At 43.2% G+C, this 22,624-nt stretch overlaps 1 protein-coding gene across 6 annotated transcripts in view; it reads right to left on the bottom strand.

The window, feature by feature from the left end:
* PPP1R1C (protein phosphatase 1 regulatory inhibitor subunit 1C) overlaps positions 1-22,624 on the bottom strand; it is an 84,126-nt gene that overhangs the window by 9,250 nt on the left and 52,252 nt on the right. For 4 of the 6 annotated variants that reach the window (XM_075117617.1, XM_048869383.2, XM_048869382.2 and 1 more), the window contains one exon: positions 1,225-1,374. The exons of the other annotated variants lie outside the window; for them this stretch is intronic. In XM_075117617.1, the coding sequence (XP_074973718.1) occupies positions 1,225-1,374 (150 nt within the window). The remainder of the gene's footprint in view (positions 1-1,224; positions 1,375-22,624) is intronic. 6 annotated transcript variants of the gene reach the window in all.

The following is a 22,624-nucleotide window of genomic DNA, read 5'->3' as shown; positions in this document are numbered from 1 at the left end:
TAGGGCTAGATGGAGCCTTTAAGCTCAGCTCTGAGCATGAGGTGGTGTGTAGCTGTGCCACGTCAAGGGGAACACTGAAAGAGAGTCACAACTCCTTCTTTGCTTCCCCTCTTGAAAGTAACTCTTCCCCACTTGGAAACAATGTGCTCCTTGCAATGAGGCTATACCCCTGGCATGCCCTACCACTTTTCTCCCCAACCTTCCATGCCTGAGGTTTCCAAGACAGTTCTGCATGGACACCCAAGGGCTGCTGGGATTATATCCCTTTATTCCACTACAGGATTGCACAGGGCACAACCGATGCCAGTATTACAAAAGGATTTTTAGTGTTCCAACAGGAATTAGGATTTCTAGTTCCTGAATAGAAGACACTTCTGTTCTATGGAAAATAATTTAGAGACAGAAAAATAAGTATTCTAGAAAAATCACCTTAATCTTTTTGATTTTCTGTGTTTTAGTACATCTTCAGAGGGCTAGTTACCAATATGTTCAAAGAATACACCAAAAACAAAAAAAAATTAAGTCCCTTATTAGCAATAAACTCAGTTTTATACATCATTATATTGGCTGGAGCATGCTCATTCACATGGTGCCACTTCATGTCTCAGAAGTGGAGGGTTTTGTGTGTTTGTGTGCTTGTGTTTTTTAAACACAGTTTATGAAAGCAAATTAAAATAGGTACCACATGGCCAAGGAATGAGTTTTGGGATCACAGTGGACACCAAGTGCCTCATAACAGTGATGTACTTGGTCTCTGGGTTCATTCCACCCCTCTGAATACCCGTCTAGAGAAAGAATGGGCCAGGTCCTCTGCTGTCATAAATCGGCATCACTCTACTGACTTCAGTGAAACTATGCCAATTTACATCAGCTAAGGATCTGGCCCCTCATACCTTGCCAAAGATAAATATCCCACACTCCTACCCCCAAGTACCAGGCAGTATCCACGAAAGGAGAACACAAATAGTTTACATTGGGGGAGGCAGGGAGGGGCAGGCAGGAGCATTGCAACACCTGAACGCCAATGTGGTGCATCCCTTATTCATCTCAGAAAGGCCCAGCAACAAAAACTCCCACAAAAGTCCCATTACATTCTTTGTCTTCATTTAGTAGGGCCTAGTCCAACTCCCATAGAAGTCAAAAGAAAGGCTCATCAATGTCAATGAGAAATTGGATAAGGCTTGAGCTACCTAAAAGTCTATTGTGCATCTTGAAACGCCCTACCTGGAACAAACGGTGCTTGGTGCTGAAATGGTGTATCTTTCCGCCTTGGTTTCATAAGCTGATCATCTGCCTCAGTTACTCTCTGCTGCTGTATGGTGCCTGAGGAGTGGTGATTACCATTACATTTAATAGAATCTGCCTGTTCACTGCCTGCAGATGTAACAGATGTAAAAACATAGTAATAAAAACAAAACCCCACGCACTCCTGTTATGAAAGAAATTGCTTTTTGCTCTGTTATGTGTATATACACAATAAAAGTGACAAACCTTCAGGACTTGACAAAATGTCTCAACCTAAGTGTTCCAAAATGGTTGATTTTTTGCTGCCCTCCCTGAGACCCCTTCCAGGCCTGATTTTCGGAGGCTCAGTGTGCTGCACTTTCTGAAAATCAGGCCCTTTCATGGTGTTTGAGGTAGAGCACGCAGAAACAGAGGGTCCCAAAAATCACACGCACCTTTGGAAAATGTTGACATCTCTATACAAAGATCTGTTCTGAACCCTTAATGCACAACCTGCAGGGATATTTTAAACAAAATTATATTGGAAAATGAAAAATATCAGAAATAGTTGGGTTTTGTAAAAGTCTGTGAAAGTTGACTTAGAGCTCCACACAACCACAGCACCCTCCTACTTTAATGAGTGAACTGCACTGGGAGTTCTTGTAGGATCAGACCATTAGTTCCCTTATTCATATTTTTTAACTGTTTTCTATTCACGAGATGACACTTGAAGTGGCGTGTCAGGCTGTTTACATGCACTGACAGAGCTCAGTTTTTAGACACAAGCATATATTAACCCAGCAGCAAACTCAATCTCTTAGAAAGAAAAGGAGGACTTGTGGCACCTTAGAGACTAACCAATTTATTTGAGCATGAGCTTTCGTGAGCTACAGCTCAGTGAGCTGTAGCTCACGAAAGCTCATGCTCAAATAAATTGGTTAGTCTCTAAGGTGCCACAAGTACTCCTTTTCTTTTTGCGAATACAGACTAACACGGCTGTTCCTCTGAAACCTGTCAATCTCTTAGGCCTCTGTCTTGTCTGGCGTCAGATGAGGGAACAATGCTGAGGGCTGCTAAGCATGGTGCTTGGAAAGGTGTAATCCAGTAAGTGGAGAGGAGCGGGTGCAGCAGACTGGTGGGGGCCTGCAGGAACTGTACCAAGCAGATGGCAGGAGATACTGAGCCTCTCACGAGGAGAGCGATTGATTTCTTACCATCGTCAAGTGCATGTCTGGGCTATGGTCAGGACCAAGCCCCCCACAGCTGCCCTTGCTTTCAGGTTCTACTAAGTGCACCTCTTAAGCACCTCGGAGCCATTACTCCGGATTGGCGGGAGGAGTGACTGAAACTCCTAAAAAATGGTGGCTAAGCATAGCAGCGCTGTCACTGGACTGTACTCAAGCATCTCTGCCCTGGCGACACCTTCTTAGGTACAGCAGTTAGTCACATTGCTCAGCCTGCTGCACATTTCTGTACACCAGGCCCAATTGTGCCAGGTGTAAAACACCTTCCTCTGTTGTTGACTTCAGTGAAAGTTGATGGCACTCAGCATTTTACAGGATCAGGCCCACTATATACAAGCCTCCTTTCACAGGTGCCAAGCATGCAGCAAGCATTCTCCTGCTCCACACCTTTCATCAGCTCAGCTGCCTGTAGGCTCCAGATCTTGCTGCTTAACTATCCTCCATTCTCCCTGCTCCAGTAAGAATTCAGGAAGAGATAGTGTATGGATTCTGCCTTCAGATACCTGGTGGTTCAGTTCATTTCCACTACTCCTCTAAAGGTCAGCAAGCATATAGGGACAGATGCTCAGCTGGTTTATACACTGAACTCAGCTTCAGTGAACTCAATAGACCTATGACAGTGACACCAGCCAAGATGCTGTCCCATAAAGTCAATGCTACTACCCAAACAGTTGCCACTGTTTATTTTAATTTTTCAGAGAGTGGAAACATTTTTAGCATGGTGTATATCATTGAATTATTTTTTAAACAAAGATTCAAATGCTCTGTATATAAAGGTTAAATATACGTGATGTGCAAAAAAGTTCCAATTTCACATTCCAATGAAAACATTTAAAAGCCCTATAACACATTGGAAATCATTTTAATTCCACATACATAAAATTCATAATAGTTCCATATACTTTTCTACTCTTCCAAATATTTTACATCCATGAAGTCAGATTACATTACACTGTATATGTTGGCCAGGTTCTATATAATATAGATGCCAAATATGCATTATTGTACTTAATTTTTTCCTATGACAAAGATTTAAGAAGCACAACTCTCATCTCATTATGGTTCATGGAAAATGTTTAGTTAATTTCCCACACACCACAGTGGAAAAATATACCCTAAGCCCTTTAACCTTATTAATCATAACTCCCCTGACTAAACAGTTTAAGTTTTATCCTAGCTATATTAAGTCCTTAAATAGTTTAAGATGTACTGAAGAAAGACCCAGGCAGTTGTAAAACAGTAAATCAGGCAGCAAGAGGGGAAGTGATAGAGTTTCCCAAGTGGCTATTTTGAGCTTTCTTGTTTTCCCTTTGCATACATGACTTGCAATCTGTATCAAGGGGTTGTTCTGCAAGGTTTATTCATTTTCACTTAATTGCCTTGTTCAGGCAAACTGCCATTGCAGTCGGAGCTCAGTTGAGGGTAGCATCGTCAATGGGAGATTGACTCAGTGCTGAGCGCCAGGTTATAACTGGGTGACTTTGCAGGTTTGTAGAGAGGATGTTAAAGGAACTTTCCCTTGTGCCCTCCCTTCCTCCTCTGAGTACAAGGATGGCTTGAGTCTAGTGGCACTGCCAGCATTTGATTCCCCACAGGTTGTGTGCTTATGCCCCTACTCACTTTCGGAGCCAGGCAGAGTTGGCTCCGTTCAGGGGAAGCACACATGGGCCCTCCTTCAAGGCAGGCACAGCAGATGTGCTCCCCAGATGCTCCTGAAGGCAGCCTCGTTGTCTAAAGCACAATGCTTCCAGGAGCTCTCCTAGCGGCTGGGCAATATCACATCATCTCCTACCCTGTGCTCTATGGTGGTATCACAATTGAATCCTAAATAAGATACGTCCCTCCTGCTAGCTTTGGTCCACTGAGTCAATGGGAGTTTTGCCTGAGAAAGGACAAAGTAATACTCAATAACTTCAGGTTTTGGCCCATGATGCAGACTTAGTCATGCCACCCTTACTCAAGTGAGTCAGTGGGCTGCATGAACACAACCAGGGTTGTTACACTGTTTAAAATACAGGACTTGATCCAGCTCCTACTGAAGTCAATGGGAATTTTGCCATTTTCTTCACTGGAAAGAGGATGAAGCCTATACTTGATTTTAATTTTCAGTTACAATTAGAAATCGATTTCAAACAGCTGCAGTTTACTTACAATAAACATGTGTAAAAATGTGTGCTAACAATGCACTGGGGCCCAAAATTAGAGTCAAAAGGCACAAGTGTGTGGTTCATTGACATACAAAACCTGCATTATGGTCATTCTGGTTTAAAGTAACTAAGGAAATGCAAATTTAAGGCTCATTCCTTAACAGGTGTTGGAGTGCCTACAGATTATAGCATGTGCTATGGATTCCATGGCATTATCACCAACAAGAGCTTACAACAGTGGATAAGGAGAGTGCCAGCTTTAAGCGTGTTAATGTTCGAGTGCATTGTAACTCAGTGACAAAAAAATGTAGGTTTAGTATAATATGGGGTCTATCCCAGTCGATCCACAGGTGCATGGGGAGGAAATGAAGTCATGCAACCAAAAGAAATTATTCAGTCACACAATCTAAGCTATCTATAGAGTCCAGCGTGTCATATACAGTGACGATAAACAAACAAAACAAACTACTGGCAAACGTGACAGTTTTATGTGGGTCACAGCTGGAGTAGCATCTCTAGAATATCATCACCATAACCCCATAAACAATCACAAGTGGTCATTCAGCAATCATGCAATAGGAATGAACTCATTTGCTAAATGCCTGTTAAGTGTCACCAAACTGCCCGCTTAGCTCCTGTTACGTCTTAATTTACAAAAATCAGGCTTAATCCTCCCCTCAGTAAAATCAATATGCCCCTCATCATTGCTGCCATAACCAGCACTATAACTGGCCAATAAATGCACATTACAAGTATTTGGCTGTTTTCAATTTTATTCTCTCAAGTTGCACTTGCCATTCCCTTTCCCCTCCCTGTATTTAAATGTTTCTTTAAGCAGCATTAGCATGATATGATTAGCACAAAGCAGCCGCCTCAACACAAAAATGCTGTTGAAAATCCTCCCTCCACAGATTGAATAAAGCATGTACTAGAGACTGAGGTCAGTTTACCTAGTTACTGACTAGTATACATCTCTCACTGACAGAAACAGTTAAGGCTTTCCTAGCTCCAAGCAACTCTTACTAGTATGTAAACATCTCATTTTGCTGAGTCCCTAACACCCCCACTAGCCTTCTCACTGCACAAGTCAGCCAGGCTTAGGACTTCAGATAATAAGCAGAAGCCCCCGCAGGCAGCCAAATAGATGTTTCAGCTTATAATAGGCTCCACTTGCCTTCAATTTAAAGCAAAACCAATTTCTCAACTGATCTGTATGTAAGAAGGTTCTGAGGCCAATAGTCCAACAACAACTTCAACTAGACCTTGCCAGATATATGATAGTTTCTCATATGCAATAAGCATGTGCAACGCTCATCTCTTTACACAGGCACTTGCTTGCGGGGTCGGCAGCAGAGGTTGGATGTCTGGATTTGTGTGTGAGTTGAAGTTTTTTGGCTGAAGTTTTCTCATCTCCGTTACCCATAATCTCATAATAGCTGACAGCTAGTGTGCTTAAATTAAATCGATAGAGATAGCTTCTCAAAGGTGCTGTGACCACAGGAACTCTGAAAATCATGCTAAGTACATAATCAGAATTGCACCTATGAGCCGAGATATTCTAAGACTAATTGTTTACTTTGTGAAGTGTTAACCTTTAAGAATAAGAAAATCAAGGGACTAAATCCACAGAGGGGACATAGGGCTTGTCCACACAGCAATTCAGGGGTGTGACTGTACAGTGCCCTAGCCTGCTGCATACTAACTGGCTATCTAGATTCTGCTACAGTTCAGGGCAGCAGGAGCCACATGGCCAATTAGTGCATGGCAGGCTAAGGTGCTATAGATTTACATCCTGGTTACCGCACACTATCTGACCATGCAGATAGTGCCTTTCTGTTCAGTATTTCAATGTTTAACTTTAGGTGCCCTGTTGCTGCCCTTTGTTAGGTGCCCAGGCTCCCTGTGCAATGCCTGGGGCAGAAATGGAATTCAAAAAAGCCAGCACACTGAGTAGGGAACACCTAAGCTAGCCAGTAGGAAATCCTGAGGATAGGGGTGAGGCCTAACCTTCACCCCTTGAAGGAAATTAGGTGCCTAATTCCAGGCAGAGGGAGGTATCTATCTCCACTTGCGGTTGACAGCTGGGAAACCTCTCCTTGTGTTCAAGTTTTGGACTTATGCACCTGAAGAGGCAGGTAGGCACCTAAATCCCTTTGTGCATCTACCCAAGGTTTTTTAACTACCTTTAAAGACAACAGTATTGACAATCAAATGGCTGTCAGGCTCACAACTGTCAAAAAACCACCATATTGCCCACAGTGGAAGGAGCTGTTTCTAACGTAATTCCTTCAAACAGAAGTCTCCAAACTCAGTCCTGCGGGCCACATTTTCATCCGTCTGCATTTTAAGTTACATGCTTCTAGCCACAAAGTGATGGCTTCAGCAACTCCACAATCACTGCAGTGATTGAACAGCAGTGCTATGATAAAGTATTTGTCCAGGGGTTTTCATCATAAGTTTTTTTGAATCCTCATGTGCATTTCTGGATGTGAACTTTGAATAGGTGACTGGGCCTGTAACAGGGCTCCCTTCTCCACCCAAGGGACCACCTCATCCAGGCTGGATGCTTCTGAGTCTGGAAGCGCCAGTGTGTTATTTATTAAGTCCAGTTCACCAGTACAGCTGTGTTCAGCAATATACAATCAGAAGTAAACTGCCCCCCTAGCCCGCTCACCAGGGAGGGAGAGGGGAAGAGCTCACCAGTCCAGAGTCTTCCACCGCACCTGGACTCCTTATCAGTCCTATTTTGTTCCTCTGCCCCTTCCTGTTGGGACACAGGCTCTCTTTTCGCAACAGGAACCCACATGGCATCACTGCTGGGAGCCTCACTTGGTTTCTCTGAGGCCCAGCTCTCCAGAAAGGAGCTGCTAGGTGGTAAGCCCCTCCACTTCTCCTCCTTTCGTCAGTCCTCTCTGGCCCTTAGCTCTCCTGTATAGAGCTAGCAGGACACGCCCTCTGCTGCTGCTCCTCCTGCCTTCAGCCCTTTGGCTTGGGGATACCAGCCAGCAAACCCCTCTTGCTACTGTCCTGCCTTCAGACCTTTCCCAGGAACCACCTCCTCTTTCTGGCCGCACTCATCTCCTGCTCTTCCTGACTGACGCAAGTGGGCTCTGACTCTTAGCTTTTATAGCCCCCCTGGGTGCTGCCTTGCCCTCTTAATTGACCCCATTGGGAGCATCTGGACTAGAGCAGGACTGCTGAGCCAGTTTCTCTTAAATTTCACCAAAAGTTTGGGTTGGGGCCCTTTTCTACACAGATGTTTTGCTGAAACATACAATGGGCTGAATGCCCACTAAAGTCCCATTGACTTCAATGGGGTAACATGGCTGCAGTTTAGTGCAGAATTATTTCAGAGCTCTCTATGTGAAATCTTTGTTTCAGTCTGATGTGAAAAATAAACCTCAAATGTTCCCCAAATTCTAATAATAACAGACATTGTATGAAAGTAACACTAGGTCAAATTCCTCCCTCGTGTTACGTCATTTCGCTGGTGTCTTTTCTTTTGCTTTCCCCAGGCAGGTGACATCTGTGGCAATGCACAACACTGTTAGTGTACCGTATCAGAAGGGGCACCTGGATTTTAGAAGTGCACATAGTGCTCATAAAAAATGATATGGCAGTCTGAGGACTCCGTTTTGTGCAGGTGCGCAGAGCTCCACTTTCCCAGGGACTTCATACCACGTGCACAAAGCTGGCCCACCAATCCACGTGTCATCCTCAGTTCTAGAGCTGGTCAGGAACTGGAATTCCCATTCTACAGGATAGTCAGAAAAAAACCCTCTGTTCGAGAATGAAAAACAAAATTTTAAAATTCCCCATGAAATCAAAATTCAAAAAATATCAGTTTGGGACCACTGAAGTGTTTGGTTTTGATAATGTCAAAACATTTCATTTCAATGTTATGTTGATTCATTGCATTTAGACTTCTATAAAATGTATGGTATATGTTACATATAATACAGGCATGGCCAAACCACAGCTCACGAGCCTTTTACAGTTAAAGTGTGGCTCGCGGAGCCCCCCCCCGCCCCCACACACCATTATCCACCTACCTGACTGGGAAGGGGAGGGGAGAGCTTGGGTCTTCTGCCCTGCGGTGAGGTGGTGAGGGGCTAGGGGCTTCTGCCCTTCGGGGATGGTGCTCGGGCTTCCACACTGAGAAACATGCCTGGTCAGGGCTCTCAAACTTCTGAAAATTATCATATGTGCCTCAGAAGGTCAGTAAGTTTGGCTACGTCTGATATAATATATTAAAATTAATACTTTAATATAAACATCAAAATGAAATTAATTGGAGGGTTTTGACCTATTCCTGCTGAAATTGTCACAATCCCATAAAACATTGCGCTTTCTGTATAACTTGCATTTTTAACGGAAAACTGTTCCACTGAAAAAAAATTTGAAGAGCTCTCCTCAATACCCCTTTGGCGGGCAAATCCGATTCCAGTGTCTGTGGTTCACAGTGCAGCTGAAATTCTGCAACTGCTGTCCTCTGCTTGGAAAGTTGCACTGTGATGCTACCATCTCACTTCCTGGTATATGCCAGAGGATGTGAAACCTCAAACAGGGGAGGAAAGGAATTGCCACATCTTGAGTTCAGAAAGTATTTGACAGGAAGCCAAGAGGCAGCTGATGAAAGGGACATAGAGAGAGATACATGGAGGCAGAGAATAATCGAAGATGAGACCTCTCTCTCCCCGCACGTCTTTTTCAGTAGAGCTTTTACTATTCTAAATCCTCTCTCAGCTTCCCCAAGTTTCTACATGGCATCAAAATCCTTCTGCTTGGCTTTTTTCTCTGAATCTTCATTTTCTCCTTTGCTGTTCTTTTTGTGGGCATTATCCTTCCCCTTTTCCTTCCTTGGACTTGGTCTTTTCATTTGCCTTCATTCTTTTTATTTTTCCCCATCTTTGCCTTACTTTCCACAACTTCTAGCACAGGTTCTCCACAGTGTTTTGAGCAAAGTGACTAGAAAGACCATTTTTCTTCTGCATCATGAGGTACATCACAAGATTCATTAATGGGAGCTCTAAAGCTATCATTACTCCCCTGGCCACACAACATCTGAGGTTGGTCTCTTTAGAAAAGAAACTCATTCTTCCTGAATTCAGCAGGAGTAGTCAGAAAGCACTTTGGAAAGGTGGACTTTTTAAACCAAAGTGGCACCAATATCTTCACTAGAAGATTCAAATATGTGTTCAGTCAATAAGCTAACTGCTTTCATCTTCTGCAAATCCCATGCACTGTGAGAGTTTCAGATTAATTGATCCAGTTGACTGGTTTTATGTCAAAAATCTGAATTGTATGTGCTTATCTGTTAAATTTGCTGCTCAGTCCTTCACTGAGCAAAGATGATTATCTTCATTATAATGTTTCTATCAAGGATGTGATGGCAAAGGTACTCACACAATCAGACATTGATAAATCAGTAACATGGGGATGCGCTCTTTTCTACACACATAACAAATGAGGCAATCAATGTGGCAATTGGAAACAAAATTGATGGGCCAGCTTGCAAACATATCTGCAATCAAATTATCCACATTACAGTGCAGTTTGGGTGGTCTTCAAGTAGCAGGCGAATGCCATTTTCTTTACAATATATCTACTGTAGTTGTAGTTTTTGCACTTAAGCAGAAATATGCCAGGAAGAACAAGTCTTTTCATTTTCACCACTTACTTGTCTGGGGTTTGTTGAGATCATCTAAACAGCTGGGATCCATTTCAGAAGAGTCTGACTCCAGCTGAACGTGTGTTTGAATGTTTCTCCTCTCCTCTCTGTAACTAGTATTGTACTTAACCAAACCACAGTTTACAATCCGAGTAACCAGGTCTACCGAACTATTCCAGGTACTCTAGGTTATCGTTACCAGGGCAAAGCCAGCCATCATTGTTTTATTAACCCCTCAGTACTGAGGATAAGGATTTCTTCTTGCTAAGTGCTAACACATCCTGGATTTGCATTAGAGAAATCCTAATCACTGTCAGCATCACCCAGCTACTGACTGATGTATGCCTACAATGCAAAGAAAGAGCATATTCTTAACTTGGGTTAGCTAACCCACACTAGCTAACTTGGGTTAAAATTGCAGTGAAGACACAGGAACCTGGGGTTGAACTCAAGCTGCTAACCTGAATTGCTGCATCTTCACTACTATTTTAACATATGTTAGCTAATAGGGTTCCCTATGTCAGGATCCTGGGCAAAGGTAGGCAGGACTAGTGGTAGGATCTGAAGGCAGGGGTCAGAGCCAATGTCAGGGTTAAACAGTCAAGCTGAGGGTCAAGCCGGAGTCAAAGTCAAGAATCAGGCTGAAGGTCAATACCAGGTACCTGGAGCTGCGTTGGGGTCTTGTGGGGTCCACTGGGTGTTAGAATCCTAGTCAGAGTCTCTGAGTCAATTTCAGAAACACAGTAGTCATGACAGCTAAATAGGAATCCACACTGTTGCCTGGCCACTTCCTGTTACACCCCATGGTTATATTTAGGATCAAGGAGCTAATCAGGGATCACTAAGGCAATTGTCAGTCAGATATCTTGAGGTGGAACTTCCAATAGCGTGCAAGCTCTGAGGATTGTGGTCACAGGGAACAGACAGGTTACAGCTGCTGCTGTAGTGTCGGGGTGTTGGTTGCTTGGTAGCCCTATAGGCCCACATTTAAGTCCTGCTGATCCTTACAATGGACCCATGTTAAGAACACACCTTTCTGTGAGTGTGTGGGGAGCTGCTACTGTTATATAAGGGTGTGGGTGTGGTGGCAGAAACCGGAGGTCATCCTCCATTTTGAAAGGCAGAAGTCCAGCCAGCAGGGGGCAGAACAGACGATATTGGTGGCTGCGGTGTCTCCATCTGTTTGAAAATGTTTAAATACAAACAATGCAATTGTTTAATGTAAGCTCCTCATGTTTTAACCAGGCCTGAGATCATTCATATTTACAAGGAAGTTGCTGTATTTAGAAGTTAAATTGTAAATCTTTCTGCCTGCCTTACTAGGTAGTAATTTCCTCCATCACCAGTAATAAAAGTTCTGTAGGCCAAATTAAACCCTCCCTAACACCTGCACAATCCTATTGTCTTCAGATGAATTCCTCAGCAACGCATCTGAAACACCATTGTTTTCAAATTCAGCCCTCGTTACAGGAAGGTACAGTCCTATTGCCTCAGATTCTCATATGAATGATCATTGGATATACTGATCCTGTTCAGGAACCATAAAAATCTTAGAAGCAGCACTGAAAGGCCAAGCAGTGTACACATCAGGTCTGAATTATCCTGACTGCCTGCAAGCATGGAGTCAAATCTCAGAGAGGTCAAGCCTTCTACCATGTGACACAGATAAATTGGGTATTATAGTGGTTACTAGTGGCTGTGGGGATGGGGAAAGCAAGCAATATCCTCCTTTCCATGAACATTGAAAATCTCATATTTTTTTTCTTTTTTAAAACAGCAGCAGTTAGCCACAATAGCCTTGACCAAAATGTTCCCTTCCTGTCAGCTCGGCACCCCCATTTGTATGCCAAATGGCCTCTTTGCTGCTGCCCTCCCTGCAAGTGTTAGATTTATTTATGTACACTATTTGTGAAGAGCTTTGGTATCCTTCAGAGTGAGGTGCTATTGCTATTATTGTTGATGGTGATGAGTATATCAGAAAAGGAAGGCCCAATTGTGAGTTCAAAAAGGGAAATAGGATACAAGGAACTTCCTCCCTATTTGCTGCAATAAGGCTGGCCACAACTTGTGTCTCAGAACTCCCTCAATAGACAAGCTAGTGCCCTGTGGGAACTAAGCTTCTCAAAAGGATAGGGACGAGGCAGTCCAGTGGCTGGCTGGCCACAGTGGGAGCTCACACTAGCAAAACGGTGGTCTGCAAAGCTTTTCTGATTCCCCGATGAGCTTCTGCCCAGAAAATTCCATGTGTCCCCATCTGCATGGTTTCCTGCTACAGATTTAAAGAAACAGTACAGATTATCCTTACACACTGAATGCTTCTAAACTCCACAAGAGCTCTTCTTAAGGGATACTGCTTCCCAAAACTCCCCTGGGGCTAGTGTGGTTTTGCACCAAGGCTTTGTGTTAATTCACAGCCTGGGAATAAGTATTATGAGACTTGGAATAGACATCAGCATAAGAAACAAGCCTGCCATCTTCTGTGTAAAAATCCTTTCTGTTTCCATGATTATTCACCTGCCCAGCTGGGAAAACTGGGTTTATGTTCTCTTCTAGAGTTCTGTGGAGGCCAGGTAGCCCAGAAACCCTGACAGGTGGGGAGCAGAGCAGCCCAGGAGGCTGCAAAGCCAACCAGCCAGGGAGTCAGACAGACAGGGAGCCCACTGCCGGCCACATAACCTGCCAAAGACCTGGCCAACTTTGGGAACTGCAAATCCCAGGGAGGTAGAAAGCACAGTAGCCCAAGGAGCTGGCCAGCCTGCCAGTTGGGCTGTCTGGGATCCCACAAAGCCGGGGAGTTGGGCAGCCCTGCTGCCTGGCAGGCAGGCAGGTGTGTACCTGCCTGGCTTCTGTTGAGAGTTTTGATGGAATAGGCATGGTCCCGCAGATTGCTTTGATTTTGTCAAGTCAGCATTTTAACCAGCCCTATTTTCTTCCTACTATATTTACAGGGTGTCATAAATATAAAGGGAAGGGTAAATCCCTTTAAAATCCCTCCTGGCCAGAGGAAAAATCCTCTTACCTGTAAAGGGTTAAGAAGCTAAAAGTAACCTCGCTGGCACCTGACCAAAATGACCAATGAGGAGACAAGATACTTTCAAAAGCTGGGAAGAGGGAGAGAAACAACGGGTCTGTCTCTCTGTCGGTATGCTGCTTTGCCGGGGATAGAACAGGAATGGAGTCTTAGAACTTTTAGTAAGTAATCTAGCTAGGTATGCATTAGATTATGATTTCTTTAAATGGCTGAGTAAAGAATTGTGCTGAATAGAATGACTATTTCTGTCTGTGTGTCTTTTTTGTAACTTAAGGTTTTGCCTAGAGGGATTCTCTATGTTTTGAATCTAATTACCCTGTAAGGTACCTACCATCCTGATTTTACAGGGGTGATTCCTTTACTCCTATTTACTTCTATTTCTATTAAAAGTCTTCTTGTAAGAAAACTGAATGATTTTTCATTGTTCTCAGATCCAAGGGTTTGGGTCTGTGGTCACCTATGCAAATTGGTGAGGATTTTTACCAAACCTTTCCCAGGAAGTGGGGTGCAAGGGTTGGGAGGATTTTGGGGGGAAAGATGTGTCCAAACTACGTTTCCCAGTAAACCCAGTTAGAGTTTGGTGGTGGCAGTGGTTATCCCAAGGACAAAAGATAAAATTAATTTGTACCTTGGGGAAGTTTTAACCTAAGCTCGTAAAAGTAAGCTTAGGAGGTTTTCATGCAGGTCCCCACATCTGTACCCTAGAGTTCAGAGTGGGGGAGGAACCTTGACACAGGGTTAGCAATTGAAGTGTTGACCTAAATTTAGCTAGGGCACAGGACCACTTTGCTATAAGATACAGGTTTTCCAAAAGTGTACTAAGAAAGTAAAATTAATGCATACTTCAATCAAATGAAAATACAACAACAACAAAAACAACATGCTGGATTGGTGCTATTATTTTAATATCAGTGGTTTCACTTACCTGAAACAGACATCCAAGTCAATTTTTCTTAAAACATATCACCTAACTATTCAAGCATCAGAAAATACCATAGCTACGAAGTGTTTGAACTGCACTGGATACAACCAGGTCCCACTCTACTGTACAGATTGGGCAGGCAAGTTGCCAAGGGCAGCAAAACATTAGGGGGAGCAAAATCTTTAATGATTCTTTATAGTGTGGGTAACTGAATGCTGAGAGAGACATACATTTTCCATTTGGTCTAAGGTAGCAAAATACCCTACAGCCAGCACTCAGAACAACCAGAATTTAATTGTGAGAGCACATTATTTAGCACTTACATTAATAGCCAGAGCCTGAAAGAAACCACTGTGAATTATGCTGAATTTTTCAGGTAAAAACAAATAGTAACCTGTATGAGCAAATATCAGTTTATTAGTTTTCTCTTCAAAGCACAAAGACAAAAACTCTGAGCACCTGCAAACACACCCAGATTTTTCAGCCCCTGAGCACACTGGTATGAGAACGGAGCTATCTGCAGCTGGGTTTGAACCCTGTTATACTTAACAAGGTTCTAATTAGAAATGAGCTTGACCCATACCCCAAGACCCAAATATCCCTAGGACTTGGGGAAATAGTTATGTGTAACTGATTTTAATAATCAATAATCTACTGGATTTTAGTAGGAAAAATAGTAATTGCTGTCAAACTAGACACGATAATGTTGAGTCATCAGACAAAGCAGTTCTGTAGTCTTTAAAATCACTTCTCTCTTTTCTATTATAAACCTTCTTATCTATACTTTAAAATTGTTACTACGATTCCTTTACAAATTGAATTTAGTAACTGATCAGAAATAATAATAAAAACCACGTAAGAGCCACTAGGGGGAGCAAAGGTGTCAAAACACATTTTGATAACTTAAAAAGCATTCCATGTTTATACTTCAGCTTTTCATATTCATAGAAATCAACTATAGCGCGGTCTCCCATCCAGGGGGAGAATAGCATCTATCTGGCTTCAGACGTGGTATCAGAGAGAAGGCATAATGGTTAGGGTGCTGACCTGGCATCTGAGAAACCCAGATTTAAGTCCCTGCTGTACTATAGAGTTCCTGTGTGAACTTGAACAGGTTACATAGGGCAGGCCTACACTACTGCTTAAGTCAATCTAATTTAAGTTACTCAGGGGTGTGAAAAAGACAACCCCTGAGCAACACAAGTTACAGCAACCTAAGCGCTGTTCACACCACACTCTCCTGCCAACATAGCTTCTGCCTCTCACTGAGCTGGAGTAATTATGCTGACAGGAGACGCTCTTCCATTGGCATTGAGTACCTTCACCAGATGCACTACAGTGGCGCAGCTGCATCTGCGCAGCTGCCCAGATATAGCACTTCTAGCATAGACCTGCCCAGAGTTTCTCAGTGCATCAGCTCCCTATCTGTAAAGTGAGGATAATGCTGCCCTCTTTCACAGAGGTGTTGTGATGATAAAAACTAGGGTGGGCTGGAAAACAACAATTCTGTTTTACAAAAAATGTACAAGTTTCAAAATATGGTTTTGTTCTAGTGCGGAATGAAAACAATGCTTTTCAAAGAAGTTCAAAGAGATACAGAGACACCTCCTAGAAGAGTCTGATGGTGAGGGCTAGGATCTGGGAGGCTCAGGTTCAAGTCCCTGGTCTGCCTGATACAGAGCAGGGACTTAAACCTAGCTCTCCCCATCCCTGATGAGTGCTCTAATCACAAAGCTATTGGTTAATCTGAGAAATCTCTTAATTCCAATCTGGACTGTTGAAATCAATACATTTCCATAGAACATTTAGGTTTTCAATAAACTGCATTTTTCTGAAGAAAGAGGTTTTATTGAAAAGTTTCCAACCAGCTCTAATAAATATATTACAGTGATTATGAGGTGCTCAGATCCAAGTACCTTAGAGAGACAAGTAAGGTGTCTGAAATAGTCTCCTTCTGCTCCTCCACCTCCATGAACATGATACAGTTCTGTGGTGACCTAGAATCCTATTTTCGACATCTCCGACTCAAGGAATATTTCCAACACACCTCTGAACAACATACTAATCCAAAGAGACCTCCCTACCAACACTACAAAAAGAAGGATTCTGGATGTACTCCTCCTGAAGGTCGAAACAGCAGACTGGACTTCTACACAGAGTGCTTCCGCCGACGTGCACAGGCTGAAATTGTGGAAAAGCAGCATCACTTGCCCCATAACCTCAGCCGTGCAGAACACAATGCTATCCACAGCCTCAGAAACAACTCTGACATCATGATCAAAAAGGCTGACAAAGGAGGTGCTGTTGTCATCATGAATAGGTCGGAATATGAACAAGAGTCTGCTAGGCAGCTCTCCAACACCACATTCTACAAGCCATTACCCTCTGATCCCACTGAGGGTTACCAAAAGAAACTACACCATCTGCTCAAGAAACTCCCTGAAAAAGCACAAGAACAAATCCACACAGACACACCCCTATATCCCCGACCAGGGGTATTCTATCTGCTACCCCAAATCCATAAACTTGGAAATCCTGGATGCCCCTTCATCTCAGGCATTGGCACCCTGACAGCAGGATTGTCTAGCTATGTAGACTCCCTCCTGAGGCCCTACGCTACCAGCACTCCCAGATATCTTCGAGATACCACTGACTTCCTGAGGAAACTACAATCCATCAGTGATCTTCCTGAAAACACCATCCGAGCCACTATGGATGTAGAAGCCCTCTACACCAACATTCCACACAAAGATGGACTACAAGCCGTCAGGAACAGTATCCCCAATAATGTCACGGCAAACCTGGTGGCTGAACTTGTGACTTTGTCCTCACCCATAACTATTTCACATTTGGGGACAATGTATACCTTCAAATCAGCGGCACTGCTATGGGTACCTGCATGGCCCCACAGTATGCCAACATTTTTATGGCTGACTTAGAACAACGCTTCCTCAGCTCACGTCCCCTAATGCTGCTACTCTACTTGCGCTACATTGATGACATCTTCATCGTATGGACCCATGGAAAAGAAGCCCTTGAGGAATTCCACCATGATTTCAACAATTTCCATCCCACCATCAACCTCAGCCTGGACTAGTCCACCCAAGAGATCCACTTCCTGGACACTATGGTGCTAATAAGCAATGGTCACATAAACACCACCCTATCCCAGAAACCTACTGACTGCTATGCTTACCTACATGCCTCCAGCTTTCATCCAGACCACACCACACGATCCATTGTCTACAGCCAAGCTCTACAATACAACCTCATTTGCTCCAACCCCTCAGACAGAGACAAACACCCTACAAGATCCCTATCAAGCGTTCTTACAACAACAATATCCACCTGCTGAAGAAAAGAAACAGATTGACAGAGCCAGAAGAGTACCCAGAAGTCACCTACTACAGGACAGGCTCAACAAAGAAAATAACAGAACGCCACTAGCCATCACCTTCAGCCCCCAACTAAAACCTCTCCAATGCATCATCAAGGATCTACAACCTATCCTGAAGGACGACCCATCACTCTCACAGATCTTGGGAGACAGGCCAGTCCTTGCTTACAGACAGCCCCCCAACCTGAAGCAAATATTCACCAGCAACCACACACCACAGAACAAAAACACTAACCCAGGAACCTATCCTTGCAACAAAGCCCGTTGCCAACTGTGTCCAGAGATATATTCAGGGGACACCATCAAAGGGCCTAATCACATCAGCCACACTATCAGAGGCTCGTTCACCTGCACATCTACCAATGTGATATTGTAACATGTGCCAGCAATGCCCCTCTGCCATGTACATTGGCCAAACCGGACAGTCTCTACGTAAAAGAATAAACAGACACAAATCAGACGTCAAGAATTATAACATTCAAAAACCAGTCGGAGAACACTTCAATCTCTTTGGTCACTCAATTACAGACCTAAAAGTGGCAATTCTTCAACGAAAAAAACTTCAAAAACAGACGTCAACAAGAGACTACTGAATTGGAATTAATTTGCAAACTGGACACAGTTAACTTAGGCTTGAATAAAGACTGGGAGTGGATGTGTCATTACACAAAGTAAAACTATTTCCCCATGTTTATTCCCCCCCGCTAACTGTTCCTCACAGGTTCTTGTCAACTGCTGGAAATGGCCCACCTGATTATCACTACAAAAGGTTTTTTTCTGTCCTGCTGGTAATAGCTCACCTTACCTGATCACTCTTGTTACAGTCGGTATGGTAACACCCATTGTTTCATGTTCTCTGTGTATATAAAATCTCCCCACTGTATTTTCCACTGAATGCATCTGATGAAGTGAGCTGAGGCTCACAAAAGCTTATGCTCAAATAAATTTGTTAGTCTCTAAGGTGCCACAAGTCCTCCTTTTCTTTTTATAGTCAAGAAATTGCTATTCCTGCCAATTGGAATAGCCTTAGTGAAACCTTCTCATATCGATTGCACAGGGTCCTGTATCTTGGCCTTGGGATAGAGTTCACCTCATCAGCCTCAGCACTCTGCTTGCATAGACTTCTTCCTGTGCCCACAGTGCCGAGCAGAGGTGAATATTAGAGGTGAATGAAGTATTCACAGCAAACAATCTAGCCTCTTTTTCTAGGCTAGATTGTCATGAGTTCACAACTTCCTTGAAATTAGTCATTTCCCAGCTTTCTGAAAAAAATACTGACTCTGGAGATTGGTTACAAACAGGTCACTTTCAGTATTCATAGTCAAGCTGCACCAGTTCATTGTGATCGGCCATATAATTCACATGTTATTCTGACGGTTCCCTTTTTGGTTGAGCACGGGAAAAGCCACAGGGGCTTAGAATTTCTCAGGAAAAAAAGAGCAGGTTAGAAAACAGTAGACGATAAATAGGATGAGGGAAATTTAGAAGAATTTAAACCTTTTTTTATGGGCCATGCAGGCTTTGCCCTATTTCTCATTACTGGAAAAATTAAGCTACTGTAGGGTTCATTGGTTTACTGCAACGTTTATATTTACTTTTCTCCAGTCACATTTGCACAAATACTTGTACATGACTGCACAGTTCTAGCTGTCCCAGGAAGGTGTGGTTGAATCCTCAGCCTGCTCCTTTACTTGTCTCACTGCCAAGACTCTGAGAAAGAGTTTGGGGAACATTGTGCTAAGCGGTGTTCCATCCCAGGGGGTTAAAGAAAGAGGGATGGGGCAGGGGAGTGCAGTGTGGCGTAGTTAGAATCCTCCTTCAAATCATCCAAATTAATGGTTAGCAACCTCATTTCAAAAAAGGAACAAACGCAAAGTCCGATTAACAGATAACACCCTTCCCACAGAGAGCACAACGCATATGGTCTACGAGGAGCTGGATCAGAAACAGATTTTCCTTTAGTGTTGTGTTGTTCTAACTTAAGAAATTAGGACCATAGGGGCTACACACCAAAGATACATCTACACTGCACAATTCCTTCAGTGGCATGTAGAGTACATACCTGCCTAGCCCCCTAGCATGGGGATAAATAGCAGTGTAGCCAGAGAGGCGTGGTATAGGCAAGTGACACACCTGATGGGTGTGGGTATGTATGTGAGTCCATACCGTACACACTCTCTACTTGGCCAACCCAGGCCTCCCCATCTACACTGCTGGTTTTAGCACTTTGTGGTGTCATGCTGCCTCCCCCAGAGGGGAAAGTCTCTGTGAGGGGGGTAGACAGCAGGGAAAGGCTTGGATAGGTCCCCACTGCAGAGCTTTTCCCCACCACAGGGAAAGCAGCACGGTGGGTCTGCCAGCTTCCAACTGCTGGAGACTCTGGCAGGGGGGAAAGGCTCTGTCAGTTCCCCACTGCTGGAGCATTTCCTCTCCACATGCAAAGGCTCTGGCAGAGGGGAATCAGTGTGGAAAAGTCTGAGCCTTTCCCCACTGCCTCCCCTCTGCCAGAGCCTTTCACTGACACATGTAGCTGTGTACCACAACGTGGATGCAGCCTGCTTTTCACTGCTGCATATAGCTACACTGCACATTGCCACCAGTGGTATGTAGTGTAGACGTAGCCCTAGAAAGCCAGAACTATCACAAGCCTGGCATTTAACTTGGACACTTGCTCAGGTCAGAGAGAAACCAGATGGGAGAAATCAAGAAATAAACTTGAGGCACCGTTCCAAAAAGAACAATATAATGGATATCAACTCCTCTCTAGAATCCTGCTTGGTTTTATTCAAGTTATACAGAAGAACCCCATCACTGTGTCCTGCTGTACATACTCACATGAATATTTACATAGAGTCATGACAATTTCTTATGTGAAACACACCTTTTTCAAAAGCCCTGCCTCAAATCATTGTTTTTTTTAGAAGGACCTAATCCTGATCCCAAATGAAGTTAATGCAACACGCCCCATTGACATTAAAGGTTGAAGGACTGGGTTTAAACGTATGTTTTCTTAAAAGAAAGAGAGAGAGAGAGAGAGAGAGAGAGAGATACTTAAAAGCCTTACTAAGATTATACTCTTAAGTGGGGCAATTTTGCTATGTCAGTCACTGCATCCATGCACTCAACAAAAGTTGATGTACCTGGGAGCACGCAAAGCTCAATATGGTCCTGAGACAGTACTCACGATTTTTCAAGTTGTCTTTACACAGCTTTACTTTTGGAAACTGGAGATTTTCACAATTAAAATAAAACTCTATATAGATGTGGAAATATCTAAATATATACACAGCTGTTCTTGATATAGATACAGGGGGAGATTTTCAAAAACACCTAAGGGACTCGGAGTTATTTTAAATGACATGAGCTCCTAAATCACTGAAAAGCTTACCCACAGATTACATATAATGCTTGTAAGGCAAATTATCACTTGAGTCAGGGGATACTGGCGTCTGTCATGTAATATGGACATTAACCTTTGACCCTAGTCAGATGATTGATGACAGGAAATAAAGATTAATAATCTTGCCAAATGAGTGGCTGCAGTGGAGTCTGTTACATCTTCTTATACAGAAAGATCACCTTTTGTTCAAGAGCTGTTTTAATTCAGAGTGTAACATTGCAAATTGCAACACTGGAATTTCACTGTAAATACTGTACATTTCATGACCAAGTAACTAGAACAACACAGTCAGTTCTTCCTGCACTTTCTAGTTTATATATTAAATAAAATATTGACTCTCCCACATTTTAATTCTTGTCATTATCTCCGAAAAAAATTACTTTTTTAATGTTGCTGTTTACTGCTTACAAGCAAATAATGTCACAGTGGTGTTTACATTGTTTCTCTAGGTCTCAGATAACGAATACTCAATAATGCTAATTATTCACAAGCTGTAAATGCTGATGTGTAGACAAACATTTTTTAAAGCTTATCATCCTTGTAGCAGAAGAGTAAAGTTACACAGTTGAAAATAAACCACATTAGCCAGTATTATCTGCGAAAGTACCAGCCTTGTAGATGAGCTGAAGTTTCCCATCGACTACAGTGTGCATTGGATTAGGCCCTTAAACTACCTAGGGAAGTTTAGGGACTGGTAGTAGTAAACTGTGGGATCTTTTTTATATCCACATGCCAGGTTATAGAGGCAGATAGCAAGCTAACACAAACATCCCCATTTTGCTGAATCACAGATATCAAGCTTAATTTCAACTGAACACCTCGTTCTAATAGTAACTTGGTATTTATTGCAGCCAAGGCCGGAGCCATTTTGAAGCAGAAACTGCCAGCTGTGTGAAATGAAACGTGCTCAAGGCTGCCGATGGTCGGAAATTAAATACAGGCTACAGCAGTGTCTGCCAATTTTGCGGCCAGAAGCAGCGTGGTGGCTGCCAATTGAACTTGAGGTGGCAGCATGGTAATGTCGCCCGTTCACTAATGCAGTGATTCACTAATTAATTTAAAGCAAATTATTTTTTAATCGTATCTTTGAGTCATTCTCCTGTACGTTGGAGAACAAGGACATCGGAGGTGTAGCTTCTTTACAAAGAATACACAGGAACATCCGGTCACTTGCTATAATAGCATTAGAGGAAGCTCCATTGCTTGTTCCAGTACATTAGATGGGGTTTCTCAGGGAAGCTTGGACAAGGCCGTGGTGCAGTGAGAAATGTGCAGCAGGATTCTTGTGCATTCTGAGTGAAGCATTGATGATGAACGTAAACAAACCCAAAGCAGGTATGGGGGTGTGAGCCACAATACCATCAGGCTCGTCGAAACTAAAGCTGAATATACATTTCGTGATACACTTAAGCTGCTCACTTAGCACAAAAAACCCCCATAAAGGTACCAGACTATAGAGTGAATTCTCTTCTCTCGGTGCTTCGGGATTTACATATGTAGCTCGCGCTGGGATAACAGGAAGTTACAGGCATGAAGAAACACAGCACCCTGATGGTGCAGTGCCAAAGTGCGTTAATATTAAATGAGT

The sequence above is a fragment of the Caretta caretta genome, chromosome 11 (genome assembly GCF_965140235.1).
Source record: "Caretta caretta isolate rCarCar2 chromosome 11, rCarCar1.hap1, whole genome shotgun sequence".
Classification (NCBI taxonomy): Eukaryota; Metazoa; Chordata; order Testudines; family Cheloniidae; genus Caretta; species Caretta caretta.
The sequence above is the reverse complement of the archived record's forward strand: the minus strand, read 5'-3'. Positions and strand labels throughout refer to the sequence as shown.